Source organism: Larus michahellis, chromosome 4 (assembly GCF_964199755.1).
Source record: "Larus michahellis chromosome 4, bLarMic1.1, whole genome shotgun sequence".
Taxonomy (NCBI): Eukaryota; Metazoa; Chordata; class Aves; order Charadriiformes; family Laridae; genus Larus; species Larus michahellis.
The window spans coordinates 80,028,155-80,052,827 of record NC_133899.1 but is presented as its reverse complement, the minus strand read 5'-3'; the positions used below and the strand labels follow the sequence as shown (position 1 = coordinate 80,052,827).

Here is a 24,673-nt window from a genome sequence, read left to right as displayed (position 1 = left end):
TGTATCACCTGTCCTGTGTGTCTGCAAGGTGGCGGAGGAATCATAACCAGATTTTGGTTTCAAACAATTTGAATCTGAAAAACCAGAATTTTGAATTCAGTCACTTGAGTAGCCAGCTGTGACAATGAAAGGGCAGGGTGACTGTGGAGGGGGGAGTATGGCTGGGGGCGGGGGGTGGTGTGGTGTGGTGTAAAGATTCTGGAACTGCACACACTCATGAAGAGGGTAAGAATGGACTCAATTTTTGCAAAGATCTCAAAGCCTCACACAGATACAGAAGTTCCCTTGAGAATTGTCATATTATCTTTGGTAAAAACTAGCCAGAGAAGTGGAATATTTGTTTACAGTGAAAGCAAAACTCAACAAATTTTTTCATGTAACCTTGAAGTCTTACTCTCCATGACAATGTGTGATCTTGTGGAACGCTGTTTTTGGCTTTTTTCCTGTCCCAAGCTATAAATTACAACTCTAAAGCACACTGAGATCTCAAACATGCAAACAAAGAACTTTGATAATATTGTAGAGCTGCAATATTATAGGAACTGGCTTCTCACTTTACGTTTTGGTAAGAGTTTCAGTCTTTTCTCTTCCTCCCTCTCCTCCCCTGCCAATATTTTAACAAAATTTAAAAAGGCTTTGAAACGCTAACCCCTCATGCTGAAGTGTCACCTATAATTTTATTCCACCTGGAGGCATTCTTTGACTTTTTTTTCTTTTTTTTTTTTTAAGCATGTAACTTTGTAATCTGCTGTGAAAGAGTCATGTTGCTGACTCATCCTGGCAGCCAGTTAGTCATTCTCACTAGCTGTCAGAAGTATAAAGACTCAGATCTCTAACACAAATGAGCAGTAGCAAGGGCAAGATAAGAAACAAGGGAGAAAACCTAAATAATAATAATAATAATAAATCCTTGCATTCTGAGCTAATAGAATAACCAACGTTAAGCAGGGAGTTTCGAACTGTAATATGTAGTGTTCATCTAGAAGTAACTACGTTGGTGTCAGCGTAATGGAAACTTCACCAGTTTAGATAATTTTAAAAGCAAAAAGAAAATGAGGAAAGGAAGACCCAAACAGAGCATTTGTGGCAACTACCAGGAAAAAATTTTAGTCAAGTTTCTGTCTGCAGATCAGTTTCCTACCTGTGAAACCAAATGCTACTAAAATACTCCTCTGTCAATTCTTATGACACATAAGCATCAAACAATGTGACTAACTTGCTGTATCATTTTCTGGGGTTGCATTGCAGGGATGTATTCTCAAAAGTCTTTTTTATTACATTATATCTATTAGGTTATGACCTTGGGATCTTTCATATCAAAAATTATAAATTAGTCTTAGTTGTTAAAACTCTACCTTCCTGTTCTGAGAGCATAAGGTGACGCTAAAACCCAGAAATTATAAATTTTGGCTGGACTTGAGCAACTGTCAAAAATTAGCATCACTTGAAGTATACTGGTTCTAAATTGATTTGGCTTCATATCAACCAGAAGAATTAGTAAAAATCAGTTCTAGAGTTATAATAAACAAATGCTGTGACATAGACTGATAAAGAAAGTCTTGGTAAATAAATCCATTTCACTGATGATAATTAGAGTCTAATAGCAACTGTATTGAACTGGATGCTACTAATAATAGAGACATGCAAAATGAAGATAATGAGGATAGCCATACCTGCTTATCATACCCTTCTTTGGAGAATGCTTGACTATTTGAGTTCCATATGGATGTACAGCAGATTACTTGCTCCGAGAAGCTTCTAATAGATCTTGGCCTTACCTTCTTTGTATGTCAGTTCCTTTTCTAGTAAGTATTTACTTTGAAGATTTCTTTGGAGATCATCTTTCAACCTAATTATAAATGTTGTCCTCCATCATGAATAAAGGCTTGGTGAGAATTCACTGCATTTTGAGTCATTTCAGGCTGAAACTGCAAAATATTACACCTTAGAGTTGGATGCTTTTTCTCTCCCCTCTTTATTCACTCAACTCACTATGCACAGTGGGGCTTTTTATACTCATGACCTCCTTCACATACTCTTTGTGATTGTATTTCAGGTGATTTTGTTATCTACTGTTAGCCCTTCTGAACAGCATCTCAGGGATGTCTCCACGAAATTGAATTCCTGTTAATCCAATATAGGAGAGAAGTAGGTCATCAAGCGGTAAAGGAAGTTCTCTCTTTCAGATACTGATTCACAGAGTGAGTGTAGCTTGTCCCAGATGAAACTTAAATTACAGCAAGAGCAGCATTTCATGTGTTATTTGGTCAAAAACTGGAAATGCCAAAAAGTCTGCAAAGGATAAATAAAATCATGCTTAGACATATCATGATCTTTAGGAAAGGTGCAAGTTAATCTCCAAAGCAAGCAGAGCTCAGTGTTCTTATGTTTCTTTGAATGGTACTGGTTACCCATTTGACCAATTTAGGTGCACCTCTGTCAGATGGGATAGTTTTGTCATCACTGCAAAAGATACAGGGGACAAATCTTGAAAAAGGAGAATAAATCTTGAGGAATGCTGAGATCCTAGTGCAGGGAGTGTTTTTGACAAGCCATAGAATCAGGCTCAGTACTTCCTACCTATGCCATATTTCACTTGCAGCTCTCCAGGTTCATTGCTTGTGATCAATATTTTACAGCTTGGTAATGGCACACAGGGCACAAAATAAACAGTGTAGATCTCCTCCTGACAAATGCAGTGATAAATCACTTCCTGTCCATCAGAGGCAAAAGCAGGCACCAATTTGTCACACAGAAAGCTTGAAGCAAATGTGCCAACATCACTTGAGCCTTAGTAGTGTTGTCCACAAACTTCTGCTTATTATGGACAAAGCAGAGAATCAGATGATCTCTGATTTCACTGAACTGTGGGGACTTTAAAACTGATAATAATTTATTTTTTTTTTAAATCCCATTTACCTTAGGTTTGGGGACAACACTGTAATAGTTTTTTTTCTGTATTTTTCATAGATAATTTAATTATTTCTTGGGTGAAATATCAAAATCCTTTTGTGGAAAGAAAAATATGACTGAAACTTTTTTTTTTGTTAGTGTACTGCCTCTTTTTTATTTTAAAGGCTCAGAGATGTTCTTTTGCAGTAGGACAATTGTCAAATAGGCTATATATAGCAGTACTAGATATAAAATAACTCATACAGACACGTGCACACTTCTTACAATTCCAGAAATATATTTTATTCTTAGCAAACCTCAGTAATCCTCCTGTTTTCACTGATCTCACAGAAATTGCATATACATTTACAAAAGACATAATTTAAAACTTCTATCTTGAAAATATATCGAGGTGTTATTTTTGCCTAATTCTAATTTTCTTATAAATCAGTATATATTTTTGTTAGACTGAACAGCTAGCTTTGCTTGTTCTATTACTTTCTATTCTATTCTAGCAGAACTAGGACAAAAACGTAGAATTCTGAAAATGAGTGAAGTCTGAATTGTAGTCCGGAGGTTTTATGTCAGTACAACCTGTTGAGCTTTCAAATAACACAAATGGTTGAGAAGAAAAAGATTATTGCTGTGAATCTGAAAGAAGTTTTTATATAAAGGCTACTGAAACTGGCTTAAAAAGAAAGGTGTATATATTACACTTAGTCCATGATTCCAAATATTTTTAATTTACTACTGTAATCTGACTACTTTAGTCTAAGATCTTTCATCTGTCATTAATATTTTACATGCTTTCCTCTTCATTGTATGTCTGCTCTTACATAATATAAGGCATCTGTAGTCTACCTCATGGCATAACATTTTGAAATGAAGATGAATACAAAAACACACCACCACGTGAAGTGTATATATTATGTCTATTTATATCTTTCCATTTATTATGTGAACTTTGCTAACATGTATGTTTACAAGCTGTGTTGGAAATGACTAAGGATAGCTACTGTAAGGATGTATATATACTCAAATCATTGTCATTATTGCCATACTTAAAGAATGTAGTAATGCAAATTTTATGTATTAGAGGATGAAGATATGGATTGTAACTGTATAGAACTTGACACCTATTTCCACATTATTTTCAGTCAATTTTCAAGCATATGACCTTCTCTTTCATATTTTAGCATTAAGTAAATATTTTATGGAGCTCAGAAATGTAGACGAATGGGACATATATGCTAACAAAAATCTGTTTTAAACTATCACTTAAATGTCACTCCAATTGCCGCCTATTGATAATTCTTCGTAATTTTCACACGAATGTCAAGTTTAATTTAAATTGTGCTTGTAATTGGTAAAAGTCAATCACTTAAGCACACCTCCCACTGAGGCTATATTACTTTTTCATCACTTAGTGTATAAGCATTAATCAACTTGAGTTCTCTGTGTGAGCTTAACATCTTTGTTGGTGTTGTGATGATAGCTAATTCAGATAAATTACTAAAGGAATTTGCCCCCCCATCACAATGGGAATACTAGGGAAACATTCAGTTCTACTTTTCTGATTTTTCCTTTTCCCCTGCAGGAAGGAGGTGTAGTTGTTCTCTTTAAGATTTGTCGCCAGGATTGTTTCAGGTGCCTTTATCCTCAGACGTTGCGAACTTTGGCATCCATTTGCTGTGTAGAGGAAGGCATGCACCAGCTGGAAAAGGTAGGCACTTCAGCCTTATTGACTGTGTCATAAAACAGAGAAGTCCTACTTTAATCTCTTCTAGGAATTGATAACTTGGTGATGTTTGATGCTGTGCTCCATACTATGCTCAGTTTTTCTGTGCTGAACACATCTTCAGTTTTTACAAAATTAGTTCCAGCAATAACATTATCCTATCCAGTTGCTTGCATAAATAAGCTTCTTAAGTGGGGATAATTTTAATAAAACAGGTAAACATGTTAGTGACTACGTCAAAAAAAATAGGGAAATTATAATCTCTGGCCTCTCTGAAGTGTTTATTTAGAAACTCCAATATTTCAAATAACCCTTAAAACACAGAAAGCTTTATACCTCTCTAAATCTTTTTCTGACGCTCAGGTAGGGCACCTATTTGTGGTACTGCAATAACTTATAAGAGTTGTAATTGCACAGAAAGAACTGGGACAGATATAACAGCTAGCCAATAGAAAAATGTGTCTGATAATCAGCAAGAAGTTTCAGAAAAGCCAATTTTAACTGAGATGGCAAATATCAAAACATTATCCAGATAAAATTATATCAACTGCTTGGGGTCCATTCCTTTCTCACTCTTACTACATGCTGCTGTGTTTTGGAAAATGAACACTTCTGGTCGCTAAATCATGATCTCATCCTTTGTATTTCATAAAACAGTCATCTTCCACAGCTGAATAATGGCCTCTTCAAGTTAATGATAAATGATTTCACTGCCACTTTACATTGGCGTATCTTGTAATTTACTGTCCAGAATTCAAGCAAACCATGACAGAACATCTGCAGCAAAAAGCAAGTCTCTGAGCTTACAGTAAATGAAGATGACTTAAATTTTTTTTGACATAATGCTGCTTCAGACTGACACCAGAATCAGTCTAAAAGGATCTTTCATTATGTCCACTATAACAGTGGAATTAATAGAGTTAAAAATGGAAAAGATTGATTCAACTCACCTGGTCCAATTCCTGGCAGTGTCAACATGCATTAAACGTGGCCCATATCAAAGCTGATGAAACAGGAGTCCTAGAAAAAGTGATAACTCTCAAGCTCATATGTCTTTGATCTACTTTAATCTTGGCCACAAGTGAAATTGCTCAGGGTAAATTTTGTCACAGTCGGGGTTGGAGTAGGGTCTAAAGGATTTTTAACAGAAATCCCTACCGCTGCTTTCAGTAGTTTGTTTTTTCAGCTGTGCCTTCAATTCTTAAATCACATCTTGGCAAAACCTAAGTCTGCAACATGAGGGGCTGGACATTAATTCTACTCACGTGACTGAACAGACAGGTTTATGACAGGAGCATTTGGTTATCACTTTGTCAACTTCTTTACCTAAAATTGTGTTGTCAAGGATCCATACATTTTATCAGTCCAGTACATGCTTGGGTTTCTGGTGGGGGAGAATGGGATATTTCATGTATCAAAAGAAACAAAGAAAGTTTCTCTGCGATGAGATTTATGTCCCTCCAAGTGCTATTGGAGGTCAATCAACACAGGCCAGTACAATGCTATGTCATCTGTAAATAATGTATCAGTTAGTAACAGCCCAGGTTTACTAGTTTGTAGAGCTGAGGAAGGGTAGTAAACAAGAAAGTTTCCCCACTCTTTGTAGTCTCTTTTCACCCTTCTGGTACACCTATTCAGAAGCAACAAGATATTCTGACCATAGAGAATCAATGGAAAGTGCATGGATCAGATGACCAGTATTTTGAAGTGAACAGTACTCCACACAGGTTTTTTTATATTGTTTTCTTTAAATAAGAATGTTTTTTTCTTTTAAAATTCAAAGTGCTCTCACAAAGAACAAAAAAGAGGGTTAACAATATTAGCATTCCTATCATTACAGAAATTACTATAGGACTTCACATCTGGCAGAAAGGGCAGCTTCTCTTATCCAACTAAGTACCTGGGTGGTGGTAAAGCATTTAATTTGCTCTAATGTGAATATCATTATGCCACCTAGTGCATTAAAACATCAGTGCAATTTGAACTTGATTTTTAATGACAGAAACTTCATTCAAACAAATAAAGCTTGGTGTCCAAACAATTCAGATTAGGTAATTCAAGATTAAAAAAAAAATAATTAAAAAACCCCCACAAAACCCAAACAAACCCCACCCCCTCTATTTTTCAATTAGATTTCACAACCATTGAAGTGTTTAAAAGACCACTTGAAAGCAGCAAGAGCTATCATTTCTAATGAAACGTTTGTCTGGGAGGTGAACTAAAAGGGGATGGTATACTTCCTACAGTAATTGCAGTGCTTAATTACTAAAGATATTAGGAATATTGTTTATTTATCCAATGCTTTTTGATCTTGCCAATTCAGTAGCTATGCAAGAAATGTAAGAAGAACACCTGTGTTAATGCAGATGGTTATTTAGAAAGCAAGCAAGGAAGTCAGTAGTTCACAGGAGGCAATCCAAGCAAGACAGTATGTTAACAATTTTCTTGGGCTTTAAGATACTTGAATACTTTCTTTATATTTAGTGCAAATTTAACATGAACGATGCTATACTGGGTTTAAACCATTTGTCTTTAGTGAGTTTTTGGATTGCAATGTGAAAATACTGTCCTCATTTACCAGTGAAGGAAAGTAACAATTGAGCATTTATTTCTGTAGATGTAGAAAATTGCTATTTTAAGCAAAAGTATTTTCCTCAATTTTTTAAAATATAATTCTTGTTCTTCCCAGTCACGTGTCTTTAAATATATATCTACACTATTATCTTAACGGCATGCTTGAAAAAGCCATTACCTTTTCCTCACCTTGATAAACAAGATGATCTTTGCTGTAATTACAATGAGCAAGTAGTTGTTGCAATGCCTAGCTTTTACTCTTTTTGGTGAATCTAGTTGTCTGTATGTACAATAATGTAAAATCAATTAGTTAAAATGCCAGTTTAGAATAGTTATTATTTCACTGGCAAGCACTTTACTGACTTTTGATAAGGTACTGTTATTTTCTCGCACATTGAACTACAGAGGTCCAGGAACTCAACAGTAACAAATTAGGCAATTAAAGTAGAAAGACAGTGAAGAAATAGCCTTCTTTTGTGAGTGAGGAGTTGTGTGTAAATAAATGTTGTTCTATGTAAACTGTGTTCCACAAGTGGTAATTTTGGTGCTTCAAGCTGCTTATCCGGTTGTTTGGTACACTTTAACTTCATAATCCACTGTGACACCAGCAGGTTTGAGATCATTCTTTGATCTCAGCTGCCCGACCACTCCCACTTCAGAGAGAAGCGGAGAGACCCTGGAAAAGCAATCAGAATTTTCCTCCTTTGCATTATTGCTGTAGCTGCCTGTCCTTGTACCCAAGAGAGCTTTGTCATCTGCGTCTTGTGGCACTTGAGCATGCAAAGTTTTTAGGAGAAAGCTCACTGCATTAGAAAGGATCATTATTCTTGGTCTAGAATTTATGCAGAGACAAAATAAAATACAGGTAATAGATAATACAGAAAATACCTAAAATTTGTAAAACTAGAAACAAAAAGGAGGCTGGAGGAGGTGAGCATGACTGGAAACTGAAGAACGATGTCAGTGCTGCACATGCAGACCTGGTCTTACATCTAGCCCCGAGGTTTGGGACAGAAATACAGTGATGTAGTGGGAGATTGGTTCTCAACATAGACATTTGGTGAGGGTCCTAGATGAAAGAATATCTGAAACTTCATGAGTGTGCTTTGAAAACTTGATTCACCTCAAGTGTTCCCATGTAGGAAGGACTGTTAAAGGCACAGATTTGGGATAGATTAACACATGCGTTTCATGAAACTTAAGGTAGAAAAAAAATAATAAAAAAAATTGTGATCTTAATTGTCTGGTAATGTACATCCTGCAAATTACATTCAGAATCAGGTATTTCAAATACCATTTTCATTGTCAATCACACATAAAATCTAACAGGTATTGTCTTCAACACAAAGCAAACTTGCCTGGAAAAAGGGTCTGTATTTGAAAACAATTGTACATCTTCAGCACACCGTTTGCCTAAAGCGGTTTTTCAGCCCTTTCCTTCCCTGAGGCTGCATTAGGTCCTTGTTCTGCAGAGTGCTCTGAACAAAGTGTCTCCTATGTATATGCTGACATGCGGCCTCATTAAAGCCTAAAGACTCTGGCAATTTCTCTGCTTCGGGTCCGTCCATACAAGGCGTGTTGTTGACTGGTGCTAGAAGGCATGGCTTTCCAATTTTTGCCCTATGCTGAAGCTCAGTTTTGTGACTTTCACAGAGGTAAACTTCCTGCTGCAATAAAAGAACTGCAGAGTTAGTTCAGAAATAAATAGCAAACAGATAGTGCAGTGTACTGCAATTTTTACTGTGCATGTGAAACATTATTACATTAAAAAGCTGCAACTCAGCTGGGACCAAGATCAAGCCTCAGCTGCCACAATAACATAATGATTTATACAAATAGTCATTCAAGCAGCTGCCTAAATATTAACACTGTGCAGTGTATGTTTACTTACACTATTTAAACTACTGGTGACAACAGTTCTTACTTTCATTAATAAAACCTTCTTTTTAACAAATGACACAGCTTTTATCACTGTGCTTTAAGCAAAATTGCCTAGGTATAGATTATAAATTGCTTTGAATCCTTCATTTAAAGCACATTATTTCAAATTACTTACCTCCAGAAAACGAATATGAAGAAGGGGGAAGCAAGTACAAAGTGTATTTAATGAAGACTTCTTAAACATGAGTGACCTAAAATCTGTTGCTCACTGTGAACCCAGTCTGATTTTTGAGAACAACCATAATCACCTACAGAATAATACTTGCTGCATGATGGGGATGTAGTCTGACAATATATATATGAGAAACAAGGGTTGGTGGGAATTAAGTAAAATGTTTATTACAGAACCTGCAACTACAATTTATTCCCAGCTTTTGGGTCAATGTGAGTTGATTATTTCATTCAGCTCGAACACCTTGAACTTTCAGTTTCAACCATTAACCTCAGTCAAGTCCAGGGAGTAACTTTGTTTTAGATGAAGTATGTGTGTTACGTTAAATCTCAGCTGCTAAAACCATTAAGGTTTTTGTAGCTGTAGGGTGAGACAGAAGTGAGAATTATGGAGAGGGCGTTGATTATAAGGGCTTGGATGAGCTGGTAAGAGGGGTACAGTCACCACTTCTAAAATCTGAACACAAGAATTGGCTGGTGGCCCATGGATTTCACTGTCACATCATGTGAATGCTCCACAATCATGAATGTTTTCATTTTTGTAGTACCTGGTATATGATGAAAATAACTTTGCACCATAAAAAAGATCGCAAATTTGCCTGATCTGAAAGAATGATATAGCTGTCTTCATATTTGAATATTCCAAATGCAAAATGCTAGGGGACGTGAAGCATTAGTAATGGTCTCCTAGAAAAGGTGTGTGACAGAGAGACCCATTGATGGGTCTACATATAGAAGGGTGTCTGCAGGTGGCTTGCTTCTTTTAAGAAGTGCAGAGTAGTGTTCAGCTTGCTGAGAAGTAGTGAAATGTTGATTTTTATTATTGCAAGTAGCAGCTTATTCACAGGACTTCCAGAAATCAGAAGATCTTAGGAAGTGCAGAGGTCTGCCTCAGACTGGTACCCTCCCTTACTCCTCAGAGAAGAACTTTGTTAGAATTTCTTTTTTTTTCCTTTCCCACAAAAACAGGTAACACGCAAAGTTATAATCCTTTCCAAGTTTTTCATGGGTCATGTTGACAAACACATTCTCAATAGTGTTTTGTGAAGTGGATTATCATTCTTGTTTTTCCCCAAAATAGTATTTGTGAAGCTTCACGGGTGGGAAGAGACTGGAAACTTTCTATGTGCTTAAAACCACAGAACACTGGCTGGTGTGCTAAGAGCATGCAAAATGATTTGGATGGAAAGAGTTCAAATGATGCGTTCCTTTTACAACCCTTTGGCTGAAGAGTCATCTCTTCTGATTTGCATAATGGCATTTTTTTCCCTCCGAGAACATTGTTTTGGCTCATCTTCCATGGCCGTTTGCAGCCAGGCTTTGAAATCACGCTTGTGAAGTTACAAACAGTAAGCAGGAATGGATAAAAAGATTTCTGTTGTTCTGAATTTTGAGAGAAGGGGATAACTTTCTAAAGACTAATTCAGGCAACTTTTGACATGCAGTGCAAAGCACACTGAAACTTGGTGTCATTGATAGCTGGAGCTGGGAACTATGTCTCACTGTTGTCGCTGGGCAATTGTGTAGGTCAGAGGAGAATGAAGAGCTACAGTGAGACAGAAATATAAGTCAACTTTAAGGAACAGTGTGGGGAACAACATTTTCAAAAGCTGCTTTTCACATAGCCTTTTTGATAACCAGGCAAATCTATTTCAGTAGCTAAGTTTGTGGTACAATTAGATAATGTAAAGTTCTAGGCTTGCAGCTCTTTAATTTACTGGACACTTCTTCTCAGTAAGGCTGTTTAATTAATTGGCAGTGAAAAATGTGCTGGGTTTGGCAAATTACATTTCTGTCAAAGCCCCTGCAAGATTCATTAAATCATATCCGAGAGTGCAGGAACTGCCCTTCCTCAACTGCTGGCTTCGTATATATTAGATGGTGTTTCAAGTTTTACCTCCTGATTACACATCTATGTATACACATTAGTAAAAGCAGCTTCTTTCAGCACAATCCCAGGAGAGTGCAGCAAGACTTTTTAGGTTGTTGCAGAATCTGACCATCTTCACATGCAACAGGCTGCAGCTCTAGGGCAAAATGCTTTGGAAGTCATGGAAGGGACATGTTTCTGAATACTGAAAACCAGTGTGAAAACATGCTTAAAAAAAAAACCCAAAAACCAAAACCCAAGCCCCCATCCTCCCTAAAAAAAACCCCACAAACAAACAACTAAACACAACAGCAACAACAACAACAACAAAACCCCCCAAACCAACTGGCAGCTAATCTCTGCAGTATCATTTGGTCTGTTGGAAACCTTCTGCCAGTTACACAGCAGATTAAAATTTGTTTGCTTTACGGTAGTACCTACTTTAGCATGCAAAGAAAAAAGCAAGGTTTTTTTGATGGACTTATTATTCAAGAGACATGGAATTGAATAAAGACAGACATGTTAGTGCAGGATTATGGGGCATTGCCAAATCTCTGTAGGAAAAAAGTATAGACAAAATGCTTTGGCTGAGGTCACTGCCATTATTCCAATTCTGTTAAAATGACTAATTAAATTATAGTGGTTGTGTTGTTGTAGGCCTGATGGTCTAAGGAGATATGTATCAGTTGCTCTAATAAAAGGTATTACCTCTCCTTACAAACCTTGCTTCACTTTAATCATATTATAGATTTTAGAAGAGGGAGAAAGGAGCCAGCAAACCTAGCACTAAAGATAAACATTCTGATAATACTGGTAAAGTAGGACAATGTGAGACTTAGCTAAGGAGTTGGTGAATAGCCACTATTTGGAGGACACAGATTCTGTTGTTTATCAGTAGATCCTCATTTAGATATCAGGCCTGGCCCAGACTCTGCAAACGTATGCATGTGCACTTAGCCTTAAGCGTGTGAGTAATTTCAAATAAAAAGAAAAGAACCACTACCAGTTAGAAATGTCAACAGAGATGCACATCTGTTGGTCTGTTCATGATTGAGGTTTCAAACTGCAATAAATTTCACAGAGTAAATATTCATTTGGTGATCACTGAACGCATAGTGCTGTAGAACAAAGTAAAACTTTCAGTCAGATCAAACAGGTACAAGACCTCTTTGACAAACCTTGTCTGTCTTTTCAATAAGAGTCACAGCAGGCAGTCTATGAATTGATGTATAAATCTATGTATAAATTGATAACAAAAGCACGAGCTGTCTTCTAAACCAACAATGAACACTTTAAGTCTTTTGCCTTCCATGTCACCCACAGATTTAAGCTTTGCTTCTCTGCCCTGTGCTTAAAGTGGCATATTGCTTAAGCATGGCTCTGTGATAACATGTCCACATGCAAAAATTTCGTAACAGTCAAAGCAGCCCTAGTTTATTCAGGTTTTGCCATGTTTCAGTAAGACCTGGTCAGAGCAGGCATTGTAGTTGCATTCAGGTATTACCAATGATGTATCAAGAGTAATTGCCACTGCTGTGTTGTATTTTTTTCCTGGCTCCAAAGCAGTGTTCATGCAGAGTGAGAGCTGACAGAATTAAGTGTACTTTGGCATTTGGTTCCCCTATATGATGCAGTCACTGTAGGACTGCATCACTCTCTTCCCATCTACCCCTTAGCTCTGTTTTTTTATACACCTCTATTTTTTTTAGCTGAGGTGCAGAAGAGAGAGTGTCTTCAGATTTTTTCTTCTTGTTTTAAAAAGATAAGTTTCATTGAAATAGATTTAGAAAGCTGAAAAGGAAGTCCTCAGCCTATGCCAGGTTACTGGGGTTTACACTTCAATGTGCAAAATGGAATTGGAGTACTGCCTGCAGATTGCTATTCCCTCCAACTTCATTTTGAAAATTTGAGCTGGTGCCAGCTTACCACTCTGCACTTGTTTGGCTCCCATATAATTTACACATGGTTTTTGCAGTCAGTTATGTTGGTATTTTATGCTATCTATTGATTTTATACTTCACTAAGTATTTTATTTAAAGCACTCCAAATAGCTCTAGATTTATGTTTCAAAAGTCAGGATGTTAAAAGAATTTTGTAAATGAAAAATAATTTGGAAATCACCAGATGATGATTTTTCTGTAACGATTTAAAATATTGCTTAAAGCAATGACAATGATCAGGGCAGCAAATGATCCACGAATGACGTCTGAAGGAAGAGAAGCCAACACATCAAATGGCAGGTGGGTTTTCCCTACCTAATAATAATAATAATAATCTATCAAGCAAATTTAATTTTAAGATGAAAGAAGCAGCTTACTCAGCTCCTAAACTGAAGGCAGAGATTAATGAGAATCAATTGAAGCATTTAAAAAGAGTGCAGGGAAAGAGCTATTTTGGACCTCAGATATTCCTCCTGTCCCTGATGGAGGCAGAAAAGAAACTGGAAAGACATGGCCTTACAGAAAGACACATCAGATGAGTAGCTTTCATAATTCTTCTTTTCTTCTCACTCAGCAGGAAACCGTTGCATCACATATCTGCACTTGTAGCTCTATGTAAACACGCATACTGAATGTGCTTACGTTGTATGTATTAAATAGCTGTAGCCACAATAAAGTGTGAAGAGAGATAGGGGTGAAAATACTTATTAAATGAGACAGACACATTAGCTCCCCTCTCACAAAATCTCTGTTGAAATTAGATACATTAGTCTGACTGACCCATCCTGCTGCAGACTTCATGACTCAGTATTGATGATTTTTGTGACTCATTAGAAAAGTCCAAAGAGTTTACTGCTCAGAGCCTCCATTTCTTATTTGGCTGACCTTTGAGCTTGCCTAAAACCCCACTGATTTCAGAGACCTCTGCAGGAAGAAAAGCGTACCTACATAGACTTGGTTACACAACAGGGATTTAAATGCCTTTGGAGCCTGAGAATTCAGTGCTAACATTATTTTCCCTTTTAAGCTTCTGCCACATTTATTTTCCTGCCTGAATTAACTGTGACTCTCAGAGTTTTCTAGTGCTCTATGTGGTTTCTTGTACATCTATTCTTTCTTGTATAACATTGACTTTCAAAATTTTTAAACACACTTATTTTTGAAGGACTGAACTCTCACAGATGCATGTTACTAAAAAGCAAAAGGAGAAAATCATTCATCTAACTGCAGCTATGGAATTCTTCACTAGTATAAAACTACACTTAGAGAAGTACTGAATGACCAAACCTCTCAAAAATAAAAAATAATTTCCCCTGGTTCCAGGTGATTTATTTTTTTTTTTTTTTTCCTTTGGGGCATGCCAGTTGGAAACAGATAGTTCTGCATGTTCCATCTGCTGGAGCTTTTAAACTCATCCATAAATGAGCTGATCTCAATCATACCTGAGGATAACATGATGGAGGCTGCTAGACAAGTGATGGCTTACTTTGATCTGGTAATGAATATTGGTTGTCTGTTGGGGTGAAAGTCAGGACTTGAGAGCACTGCAGAAAATTGTTTTCCCTCAAAAGAGCATCCGTACTCTGAGTAGGCTTCTCAGCTTGACCACTTCCTTTGGGTTGTTTTTTAGTAGTAGTTCAAACTAGCAAAATACATAAACCTCAGCTTACGCTCAGCTTAGACCTTGGCTCTTTTCCAAAACCACTTTTGTGATTCTTGTACTCCCATGAGTGTTACTGCCCTTCCATGGTTCAACATGGCGGTTAACAAGCTTCTCGCATCACAGCACTTATCAGTGTTCATAACTTGCTTAGGCAGTGAGGTTGTAACGGTCCTGCTGTGACACAGGGTTCAGTGCAGGTGTAAGCTAGGAACCTTTACAAATCAGGTCCCAGCAGTGCTCTCAAAACACGCAAGCTCTAGATATTGTTACTGAGAGAGAAATTCACCAGTTTGTATTTTGCAAAATAATCTAATTTTATACATAGTTTCTTATGTTTTTGTTTGTTTTCACCCAGTGTTTGCCAAACTTGTGTTCAAAACACATAGTCCAAAACCTCTTCTCTCTTTTATCTTTCCTCCTCGCCAGTAGCTGCAACAAAGTGAGAAAATGCTTTTCAAAACAGGGAAAACATATATGAAACGTTTTTTTATGATAACAGCTTCAACTAGTTCTAGCACTGGCCACTATTGCTTAAACTTTCTACCAGCTTGCTTGGTTTAAGTGAGTGCTTAGCAGTTTAACTTTCTCACCCAGACAGCATTATATAAACACAAAACTAGCTCAGGGTTTCCTGTCAGTATTGGTATATTCTGACTCTGGCGCGTGGGCCAAATGCTAACTCTTGCTGCAGCTGAGGTTTTTTCCCCCAGAGCTAGTTGTAACAAAGGAACAGGGGAAATCAAACCCACTGTGAGCTAATTGACCGATCAGCTGAAACTTAGTGTCCTCTCCTTGTGACATGCATTTTAAATCAGGGCTGGAAGTATTGAATTACTCAGGTAAATTATCCTGCGTGTGCTTCTAGCAAAACCAAAGGAAGTTAATTGTATAAGTTTCTTCTTATCTCACATTTGTAACAAGCTAAGAGCTGCCATGTGGCTTAGCTGAAGCTCACCCATGATATGTATGAGTCTCCCCGTATTTCTTTAAAAAGTGAAGGTTAAATAATAATTAATGGCAGGTGATGTAGAAGCATGTTTGTGCATCAGTATAATTATTTTTTTGCTTAGGCTTGTTTGCAGGAAACCACTTAGATCTGGCACTCTGCCTGATTTATACTAAAACTTTCATGTTTCATAAAGCATCTTTGAAAACACTTAAAAGAGCTGTTGGAAAAACAATCTCATCTGTTTAAGATAATAATCCTGCTTTTGAAAAACTAAACGTCTAACAGCTTTGCTCATATATTTACTGTATCTTACTTCTCTTGCCTATTATTAAGGTCCCGGACAATACCTCTTTCACTGACTGTTCCTTCTCTTGCCAGTACTCTCTAGAGCTCTTCCTTTTCAGAGGGCTTTCAGTTTGTTCATTTGCCACCCCTGGGAATGGACAAGCAAGCTTTTGTATGGATCAGGACATACTGATATGTAAAATCAGTCTCAATTTTCAGAGATGCTTTGCTGCATGTCATAGAATGGCAGGCTTCCCCTCCAGCTTGTGTTTTGATTCATAGGTGAAGTCCACAGAATAATCAGGGCTGACATAAACCTCAGTTGGAAACTTACGCTGGGTGTTTAGTGTTACTCTTTAATTTGGAAGTAATCCAGAGACCTGAAGATTGTCTTAGGCCTTGTTGTGCATAGATGGTTTTGTTTAACTCCAATAGCTTTTAGACTATAAGTAAAAGTTTGATCTGACAAGGATCTTCAGCTGAGATAAGGTCTTGCAGAAGGAATTCCCATCGGACCAGCATGTGGAATTAAGAAGGCAGAAGTTCTTCCAGTTTTATAAGAGCTCATCTTTGTCATTTTGTTCTCACAAAGAAGGTGTGGGAAAGGTTCCCCAATAGCTTGTCTTCGCCAAGGGCATATCTTGCCTGACGAACCTAGTGGCTTTCTATGATGGACTGACTACCTTAGTGGACAAGGGAAGAGCTACAGATGTCATCTGTCTGGACTTCTGTGACGCCTTGAACACAATCTCCTAATACTGAAAATCCTGCCATATTGGGCATGTATGTGTGCCCCCTTTATACTCTGTTTATAGTCTCCAGATGACCTTATTTTCCTGTCACCGACTACAAGATTTTTTATTTGAAATAAACTGTTAGTTTCAAGAAAAGAATGTTATGCTTTTAAGATATTATCAAAATTAACAAAATTCCATTATTTCTCTTTTTTTTATACAGGTTTTACAGTAACCCACTGTAAGAGGTTTGTTTCCTATAGACTTTGTCTCTTAGGAAAACTCCCTGTGTGATTTGCTAATTCTTGTGCAGGGTCAGTTACCCAGTATTATCGCTTAAAACACGGGCAACTATTAGCAACGATTTGTTTTTCTAAATGCCCTGTTTAGTTATAGTAATGACATCACAGAATTCAATGGCACATTTAATAGAAAAGGTCAACTTTTTCATTTATAGACATTTTAGATCCCCCTTTGAATGTGAACATAGGATACACATAAGAGCAAAATTTGGCCTCCCTTCCAAATCCACTTTCCAAAGTAATCCTGCCAATATTGCCCAATTTTTGAGATCTGGATAAGCCCACTTTTAAACAAAGACAGACCAGAAGACATTAGGACTTTTGTAGCGGCACACAAATGTGGCATTATGCAGACAGCAGAAGTTAGAAAGGAACTTTCAGTTACACCAACAGGCTTTAGATTAGGCCCTAAATAGAAATAAATGGGTAAAAATGTCATCATGAAGAACATAAATCAAGCTGTTTAGGAGAGAAAAAAATGGTATGGGCAGAGTTTTTCCCAATATAGTGCAACGTAAGCAGTGACCATCATAGTTTATCAATGAATACCGAAATCCATTACTTGCCCTAAGTGATGCCAAAGAGCGTGGTGAATTCACCAGCAAGAAACCACCCTACTGTCGCTCCCCAGCACAAGCTACCGCCTTGCCTGCACGCTGGAGTTGCTCCACATCTGGAACCGGAGCTCGTCTGTGCTTTTGTTTGGTTTTCTGTAACTGCTCTCCTTGGATCGGATGTTCCTTTTTCTGGCCTTCGGCCTCAATGTAGTGCAAGTACAATTGACAAAAATGTTATCTTCTCACATGCAATGCAAACACATGAAAAGTTCAAATAACTTAAAAGAGCCACAGGTCCCATTTTTTGCCTTCAGGAGGAGCTCTTTCTTCAGTATTAGGAGAGCTGAATCTTAAAGGCTCCGATTCTGCAGTTATTTTGCTAAGCTTCCATGCACGTCTTTGCAGCAGTGTCCTCTGACTGGTGACAAGCACCCAGGGTGGGAAACAGCACACGGGGAAACACGTGAACTGTTACACAGCAGGGTGACCGTGAGCATGTAATAATTGCATTGCTTAGTGATAAACCCAACCGTAATAAACCTGGTGTGGGTGTTTTTCTTATACGGTGCCTGCTTGCGTGAATGCTAAGAGGGGCTCTCATCCTCCAGATCCAGGCAGATATCAAGGAAGAAGAAAAAGAGAAAGGAAGATTACTGTCTGAGAAACAAGCACATCTCTGATGGGCACTGTAAAAATAAACCTAGTTATACTGGCATCATGTACACCATGCTCCTCGCATCAGGCTCTGCCATGCTAGTAAAGCAGTTGCTTTCGGCATACAGCCCCCAGATCCCTGGCATCCTCAAAATCCAAAGAAGAAAGTGCACTGTTATTGGGAAGCTTAAATTCATCGTACAGGTGTCAATGAATCAGAGAGGGATGAAAACCCTCCTGTCTATGATAATTCCAATTGCTTCAAGCGCAAACAGGACACAATCCTTGTAGATTACCCTGACCTTAGCCAGCCCTCTGCAGAAGAGCTGGCAGAAAGAATGGAGGACATGGAAGATGAGGACCATCTGTGCAATGAAACCCTGCTAACTGAGCTCACCATGGGAAGGGGCGGTAATGCTTTAATGCAGAAAAAGGATGAGGTCCAGTGAAGAGGAGAGGGGCCTTCATCGCAGCCAAAGCATTGAGGAGTGCTGCTGCTGTTACGACGACGATGATCCTGCTGTCATAGCGGAGAACGCTGGATTCCACACTGACAGCTGCAGTGAGCAGAAGAGTCAACCCATGAGGATCTGTCTGTGGAATCAGAAAATGAAAATGCAGCACTGAAAAAGCAAAAAGCCTGTGATTCAGATGAAACAGGCACACTGAGAAAGCGCAACACGAAAGGACTTGAGTAAGAGGGACAATACTGGATGTTATCTAGATGGTGAAGGTAGAGGTCATAAACTGTCATTTGTGTGGTTTTTGTTCCCAATGAAGACTTCTCTGTGTTCATCTCTTTGTACAAATTTCATTCCTGTGGTAGCAATCAGTCATATCATCAACCTGAACTGGAAGCCAATGCCCTCTTTCATGTAGTCTTGCCATGGCTTACTACTGCCTTGTCGACCATGCTTTGTCTGTGCTTTTTGGAGACTGGTATCTTGGAGCACATTATTCCATTCAGATTTTTGATTCTTTCAGATTCTGAACAAACAGTCCTTATCTTTCCTGTTGTCATCCCAGAGTTAAACAAACATCTCTTCTGACTTTCTCAAAAATATCTTTTTGTGTGCTATCAGTTATGAAAACCAATCAAATGGATATATATTTATGAGATTACCAGGAAGCTGGAGGAGAAAGTATGCCTCTGTTCTCTTACCGGAATGTTAACTGATCAGCAGAACAGACTAGAGTTGCACACATGACTCTTTCTCAACTGTGTCATTGCTGCTGTACACCTGAGAAACTGCCATCACTACAATCCACAAAATTCATATGCTACCCCAACCCACAGCTCATTTCCCAGCTTATTCCGTGCCACAGGACCAGAAGCCTAATCTGTGTTGGGTTCCAGGAAAAGCATGAGCAAGACTGGGAAGAGGAGGTGGCTTCAGACAGGGGGCACCATCAGCCACATGTACAACCTTGTCACATGAAGATGTGCAACTAGAGCTGTGCAAGAACTGCATTTGATGACACCATCACATTCATGTGATGAAATCATTCCCTAGTCAGTCTATTGTCTACAAATCTTCATTTATACTGAGTAATGCAGTAGTCTGCTATGTCTAGCTGAAATAAAATTCATTTAGTGTCCTTTCATTTCTGACCAGAGTTCCTGATTAACTGAAGTTTATAAAATAAGGGAAAGAATTGAAAACTAAAAGAAAAGAAAAAAAACCCCACAAGTAAGTAAAACAAGACAGCAATGCTGAGGTTGAAGTCTTCTGGTAGCCTGACTATTGCTCTGAAGAACTCTGAAGGCAGAACAAGATCCCTTTGGAAAGTATTTCTGGTGGCTGTGAACAGGCAGTTTCCATAGTCTTCGGTGAGGTAAGAAAGAATATACATGTTCTAGATTCCTGGAAGTAGGACTGGGACTTTCTCCTACCGAGAAATTTTCAGTTCAGCTGTTAGTGGAAAGACAGGGATTTTCCAGTTTTGTGATAGCACAAATTGATTTATAAACCTGATCTTCCCATCTGTGACATTTTCTTTACGTCCACGCACGTATGTCTAATAGCCACATATCAATTTGTGGCTATGAGCAGGTAGATAGTTGCTTTATCATGTTGCTGTTTTTAATATGATTCAATAAGTAGGCATAACAGGAGGAACTACGCAGGCGATAGTCATTCCTGCAGAGTTTGTCATGTCTGACGAACAACAGCCTGCATGCTGAGAAAAGAGCCCTCGCAGGGCTGTTGTAGTAAAGTGAAATGCTGCCTCTGTCTCGATCTTCTTTTGCAGTACTTCTGTTTCCTGCCCTCAGTGAATTTCTTGAACCTAGAAGTTTATTTTACCAAATGAATTGCTGTTTCTCCTTAGCCACCAGCAGCCACTTGTGAGTTTCTCAGCAATGCAGCAATGGCCAGGCTTCAGGGCATTGGCCTTGCTGTTGCCTCCAGACCTGCACCACGTTATTTTGCTGGATGGCACCAGTGAGTTAGCTGGCTGTGAAAAAACTGTGTGTCAGATTAAGGTTCAGTCTACTTGCTGTTTTCTTCTGTTGATTTCCCTGGTTTGGCATATAGTCTCTGTCTTTCTTCCTACTATATCTTTTTTGCCCTAGAGGAGCCTCTACTGCCAGACAACTACTTACACATTCTCTTTTTTTGCCCATCTCTGTGATAACACAACCAATGTTCGAAGAGTCACATAAGCCTCTGTTTGCAGGAAAATCTGTGCCAGAATATGGCAGAATTTCAAGAAAGTATTTTGGTTTTCTGCTAGAGAAAGGCTGAGATAATTTCAAAGATCAATGGCTATAGAAATTTCTGTACTTATCAATGACACCAACTGCCTACCAGACAAGAGCGTTGAGAAGAATGAGAGGAAAGACCAGAAGTTATAAAGATAGGCTTCATAAATGCTGAGACACTGCTTCCCCTGTCTGCAGCAACTTTAAACGATTGTGGTTATGTCAGTTCTCTCAAATGACTAGTATGACAAATGATTCCAGTATGGAAGGATAGCATGAAATCTGCTGGCAACAGTCTTTTGCCTGTAAGGATTTTTCATGTTTAGTGTAAGCTCTAAAAAATCTTCCATTGGGTATGACTGAAATTAAATCTTGATTTCCTTCCTTCTGTCCTTCCTGCCTTGGAAAATGAAGTAAAGCAAAATCCAAGAGCACAGGTGCTATGAAATAGACAGACTAAAGGTAACTATGTTGTTTGTCAAGAATTTTTGAAGGTGATTCATAACAATAGACTTCACTACTTCTGGATTGTGGCTTAAGTCACCAGAATGAAATTTGGTATCTAGTAAGTTGTGGATACCCACCGACCATCAAATGGAAATTACATCAATTCCATAAAACTAAAACTTAATTGCCATTAAATTAAAACGTAGGCTGACAACGTATTTTCAGTGTCACTGCCATCCTTCTGATGTGCGCACAGTTTAATAACACTCACTGTGGGTTGTTAAGGTCATCTACGGGTTTGTGGTAAGGTTTTACCCTTGTGGCAGTGAAGCTGTCAGCAAAGCACTTAAGATGGAGACATGTGGTTATTGTCTCTTCAGAGGCTAAAAAAGATAGGTCAAAATAGGGTGCTAAGTTGATTATCAGTCAACATGGAGGAGCAGATCCACTCATGGGCTAAAAAGCTTATTCAAGTACGAAATCAGGAAAGAATCCGAGCACTTCTGCATTTGAGCCTTTTAGCTGTAGTGATCTAGGAGGAAGTAAATCCTTCTTGTATTTCTGTCTCTAAAAGGATTATCATATGGCGTTTTAAGGACATAAAAAATAAGTGATAACTCTCTGAATATGGTTTGAAAACTTCATGAGAGTGAAGTGCAAGTTGAAAATCGTTTTCGCCAATTTGTTGACTCATGCAGTGTAATCCGTACGTTGCGTTATGCAATAGTGGCACCCAGTGGAGGCTGGAATTACAGCAAAGCTTCTGTTGCTGCTGGGTAAGGCTTGCCCAAATCTACCCCGAGTTTAGGACTGCAAATGCTGATTCAGGAAGGTAGGTCTATGAGGATCAAAGCTATGCACTATTTAAGTGTTCTCCTAAATCAAGAACTTTTACCTGTCAACCAGGCTTTTAATTTGAAAAGTTTAGGCTATCCGAGTGTTTATCTATTTATTCACATCAGACTCTAGATGGGGCGAGGGCCTTTTTCCTGCAGGATAGACTCTCTGCTTTAGCTGCATTAGTTCAAAAACCATAAACAACACCTAATGCAAGAGTATCCTGGGGAGTGGATGAAAAATGCTCTCTACACCTACTGCCCTGAAAGTACTGCTTGAACAGCGACAGTATCGGCATCAAAAGCTTGGAAAGAAAGTGAAGAGCAGTGTGTGTGCATGGTAGCAAGGGGGAACAGAAGGAAAGCATGGCTCCTGATTCAGTTCCAGTCTGGGCTTAGATGCAATCGTCTCAATAGGCTATAAGGAGTATGAGGAGCAGGAATGACAGATGTGTCACACAGGTGGGAAGGAAGTCTTTAGAATATTTTAATGTTTTAAATTCAGGCAATGCTAACAGTAGCACCACCAAAATAAACGGACGTTAACTATAAGCTCTAAGTGGATCAATTTCCACCCCCCTCCCTGCCTCGTAACATGGAGTCCTCAATATGTTACAATGTGCATGGGATATCAGATTTCTCTAAAATATATGTTATTTCTTGTGAGCATGGTCAACACACTGCTCTATGGGGAATGAGGCTATATGTGTCGTCTTCTATTTATTGTTTTCTCAGCAGTCACGTATTGTAAACAGTTGTCATGAACAGGAATTTGGGAGTAACTGACTTGTAGTGCCAAAGAGAGTTGAATGAATTAGAATAACATTCCTGTGTACCTAGTGTTACTGAGTTCAGATTTCAGTTCCAGCTTGTGTGCCTACTTAATGTCTGGTATTATCAGCAAAATGTGATTAATGAGGATGAAAATCTGAGTTCCTAGAAAATTTTCATCTTTAACTATTTTAGTGCCCTCTTCTCCCTTTTTCCCCATTTATTTTAACATTTTATTGCAAGCACTGGGTGCTTTGGCATTTTGGCCATGCTGGAATTATTTTAGATCTGCAAGGAGACGCTGGATGCAGGAAAACATGTTTGAGTAACTATTGTTTTGCAGTCAAGAAAGAGTTTAAGAAAGGGAAAATGACAAGTTGGACCTGTTTAATTACACGCTTTGGATTTGTTTTCACAGGTGCAAAAGTCATTAGGCAAAAGAGGCTGCTTATTAAGTGCATGCGCTGTCACTGTTGCAGTACTATATTTTGCAAGCAATCCCATTAAATCACTAGGACTTTCTGTTGATTAGATTACTCTTCAGTGTAAGATATACTCTCATAATTTCTGGAGAAATGACTGCTTATTTTAATGATAACAGGTAGCATCATTACAATGGCATTTATCCAAGCATTATGTGGTGGTAGGTAAGTAGATTTTCATCTTTGTTTTACAGCACAGGGTGTGAGAGCAAAATCAAATCACTCAAGAATAAGAAGCTGCCTCAAAGGTGTGAAGTGAACATCATGGCTGATCCAAACATGATGTTGTACTACTGTCTAGGTTGAGGAAGGAATTATAATGGAAGAGAAGGCAAATCAGAGCTGTTAGAATACGTTTACAATTTATTTTTGAACTAGATACTTGATTTGTTCTGAGCAAAAATATTAAAAGCCATAAGACACTTTTTTTGTTACTCACTAAAGATTCCCATCTTATGCTGTATCCTGGAAGAAGAACAGATCACAGGATCTCACCTAAGAAATACTTATAGAGGAAGCCATTTGTCTCCTGATGTCCTGCTCCTGTTAGAGGAATTAATTTTGTGTGTTTAAAGGCTGTAACAACTTGATGTTCCCTTCTCAGAAGAGGATTTTTGAGGAATTGTGCCCCAGGGAACTGGCAGTGTTTGAATTCCCCAGCCCACAGCACTTCTGTGCTGCCCTGTCAGATTACGTTGAGAAGAACACCCTACACCTTTACTGTAATACTGGCTTTGCCATCTAAGTTGTATTGCAAGTGATAGTGATGTTACTCTGAGTTAAAATGCTGTGCGCTGTTCCCCTTCAGTTTGTCTTCCCTTCAAGCTCCTTAAAACACGAAATAACACACTTGCCTCTAATTTTTGGCACAGTTTTACCGCTTCTCTGCTAGAAGGATTTCTGTGTTGTATGAACTAGTCAAAATGAAAGACTTGCCACAAAATGTATGAAGAAGGTAAGGCGCCTAGGACCTAGAGCATTGGAGATGGCATTAGGACAGAGAAGTCCAATTAATCAGATGAAGACTTTCATCCTGAAAAAGGACAGGTAATTGAGACATACTCATGTAATTACAATTGATTTTTCTCACAGAAAAAAAAAGGCACAAAGTATGGCAATTGCTGAAAGTGGTAATGGAAAAGGAAGTAATTTTAAGTACAGAT

General features: G+C 38.3%; 1 protein-coding gene and 1 pseudogene across 1 annotated transcript in view; both read left to right on the top strand.

The window, feature by feature from the left end:
• The window catches only part of INSC (INSC spindle orientation adaptor protein), a 133,020-nt gene that overhangs the window by 74,550 nt on the left and 33,797 nt on the right, over positions 1–24,673 (top strand). Inside the window, exon 7 of the mRNA XM_074582464.1 lies at positions 4,490–4,615. Within this exon, the coding sequence (XP_074438565.1) occupies positions 4,490–4,615 (126 nt within the window). The remainder of the gene's footprint in view (positions 1–4,489; positions 4,616–24,673) is intronic.
• Positions 8,805–18,968, top strand: LOC141741810 (protein RIC-3 pseudogene; annotated as a pseudogene).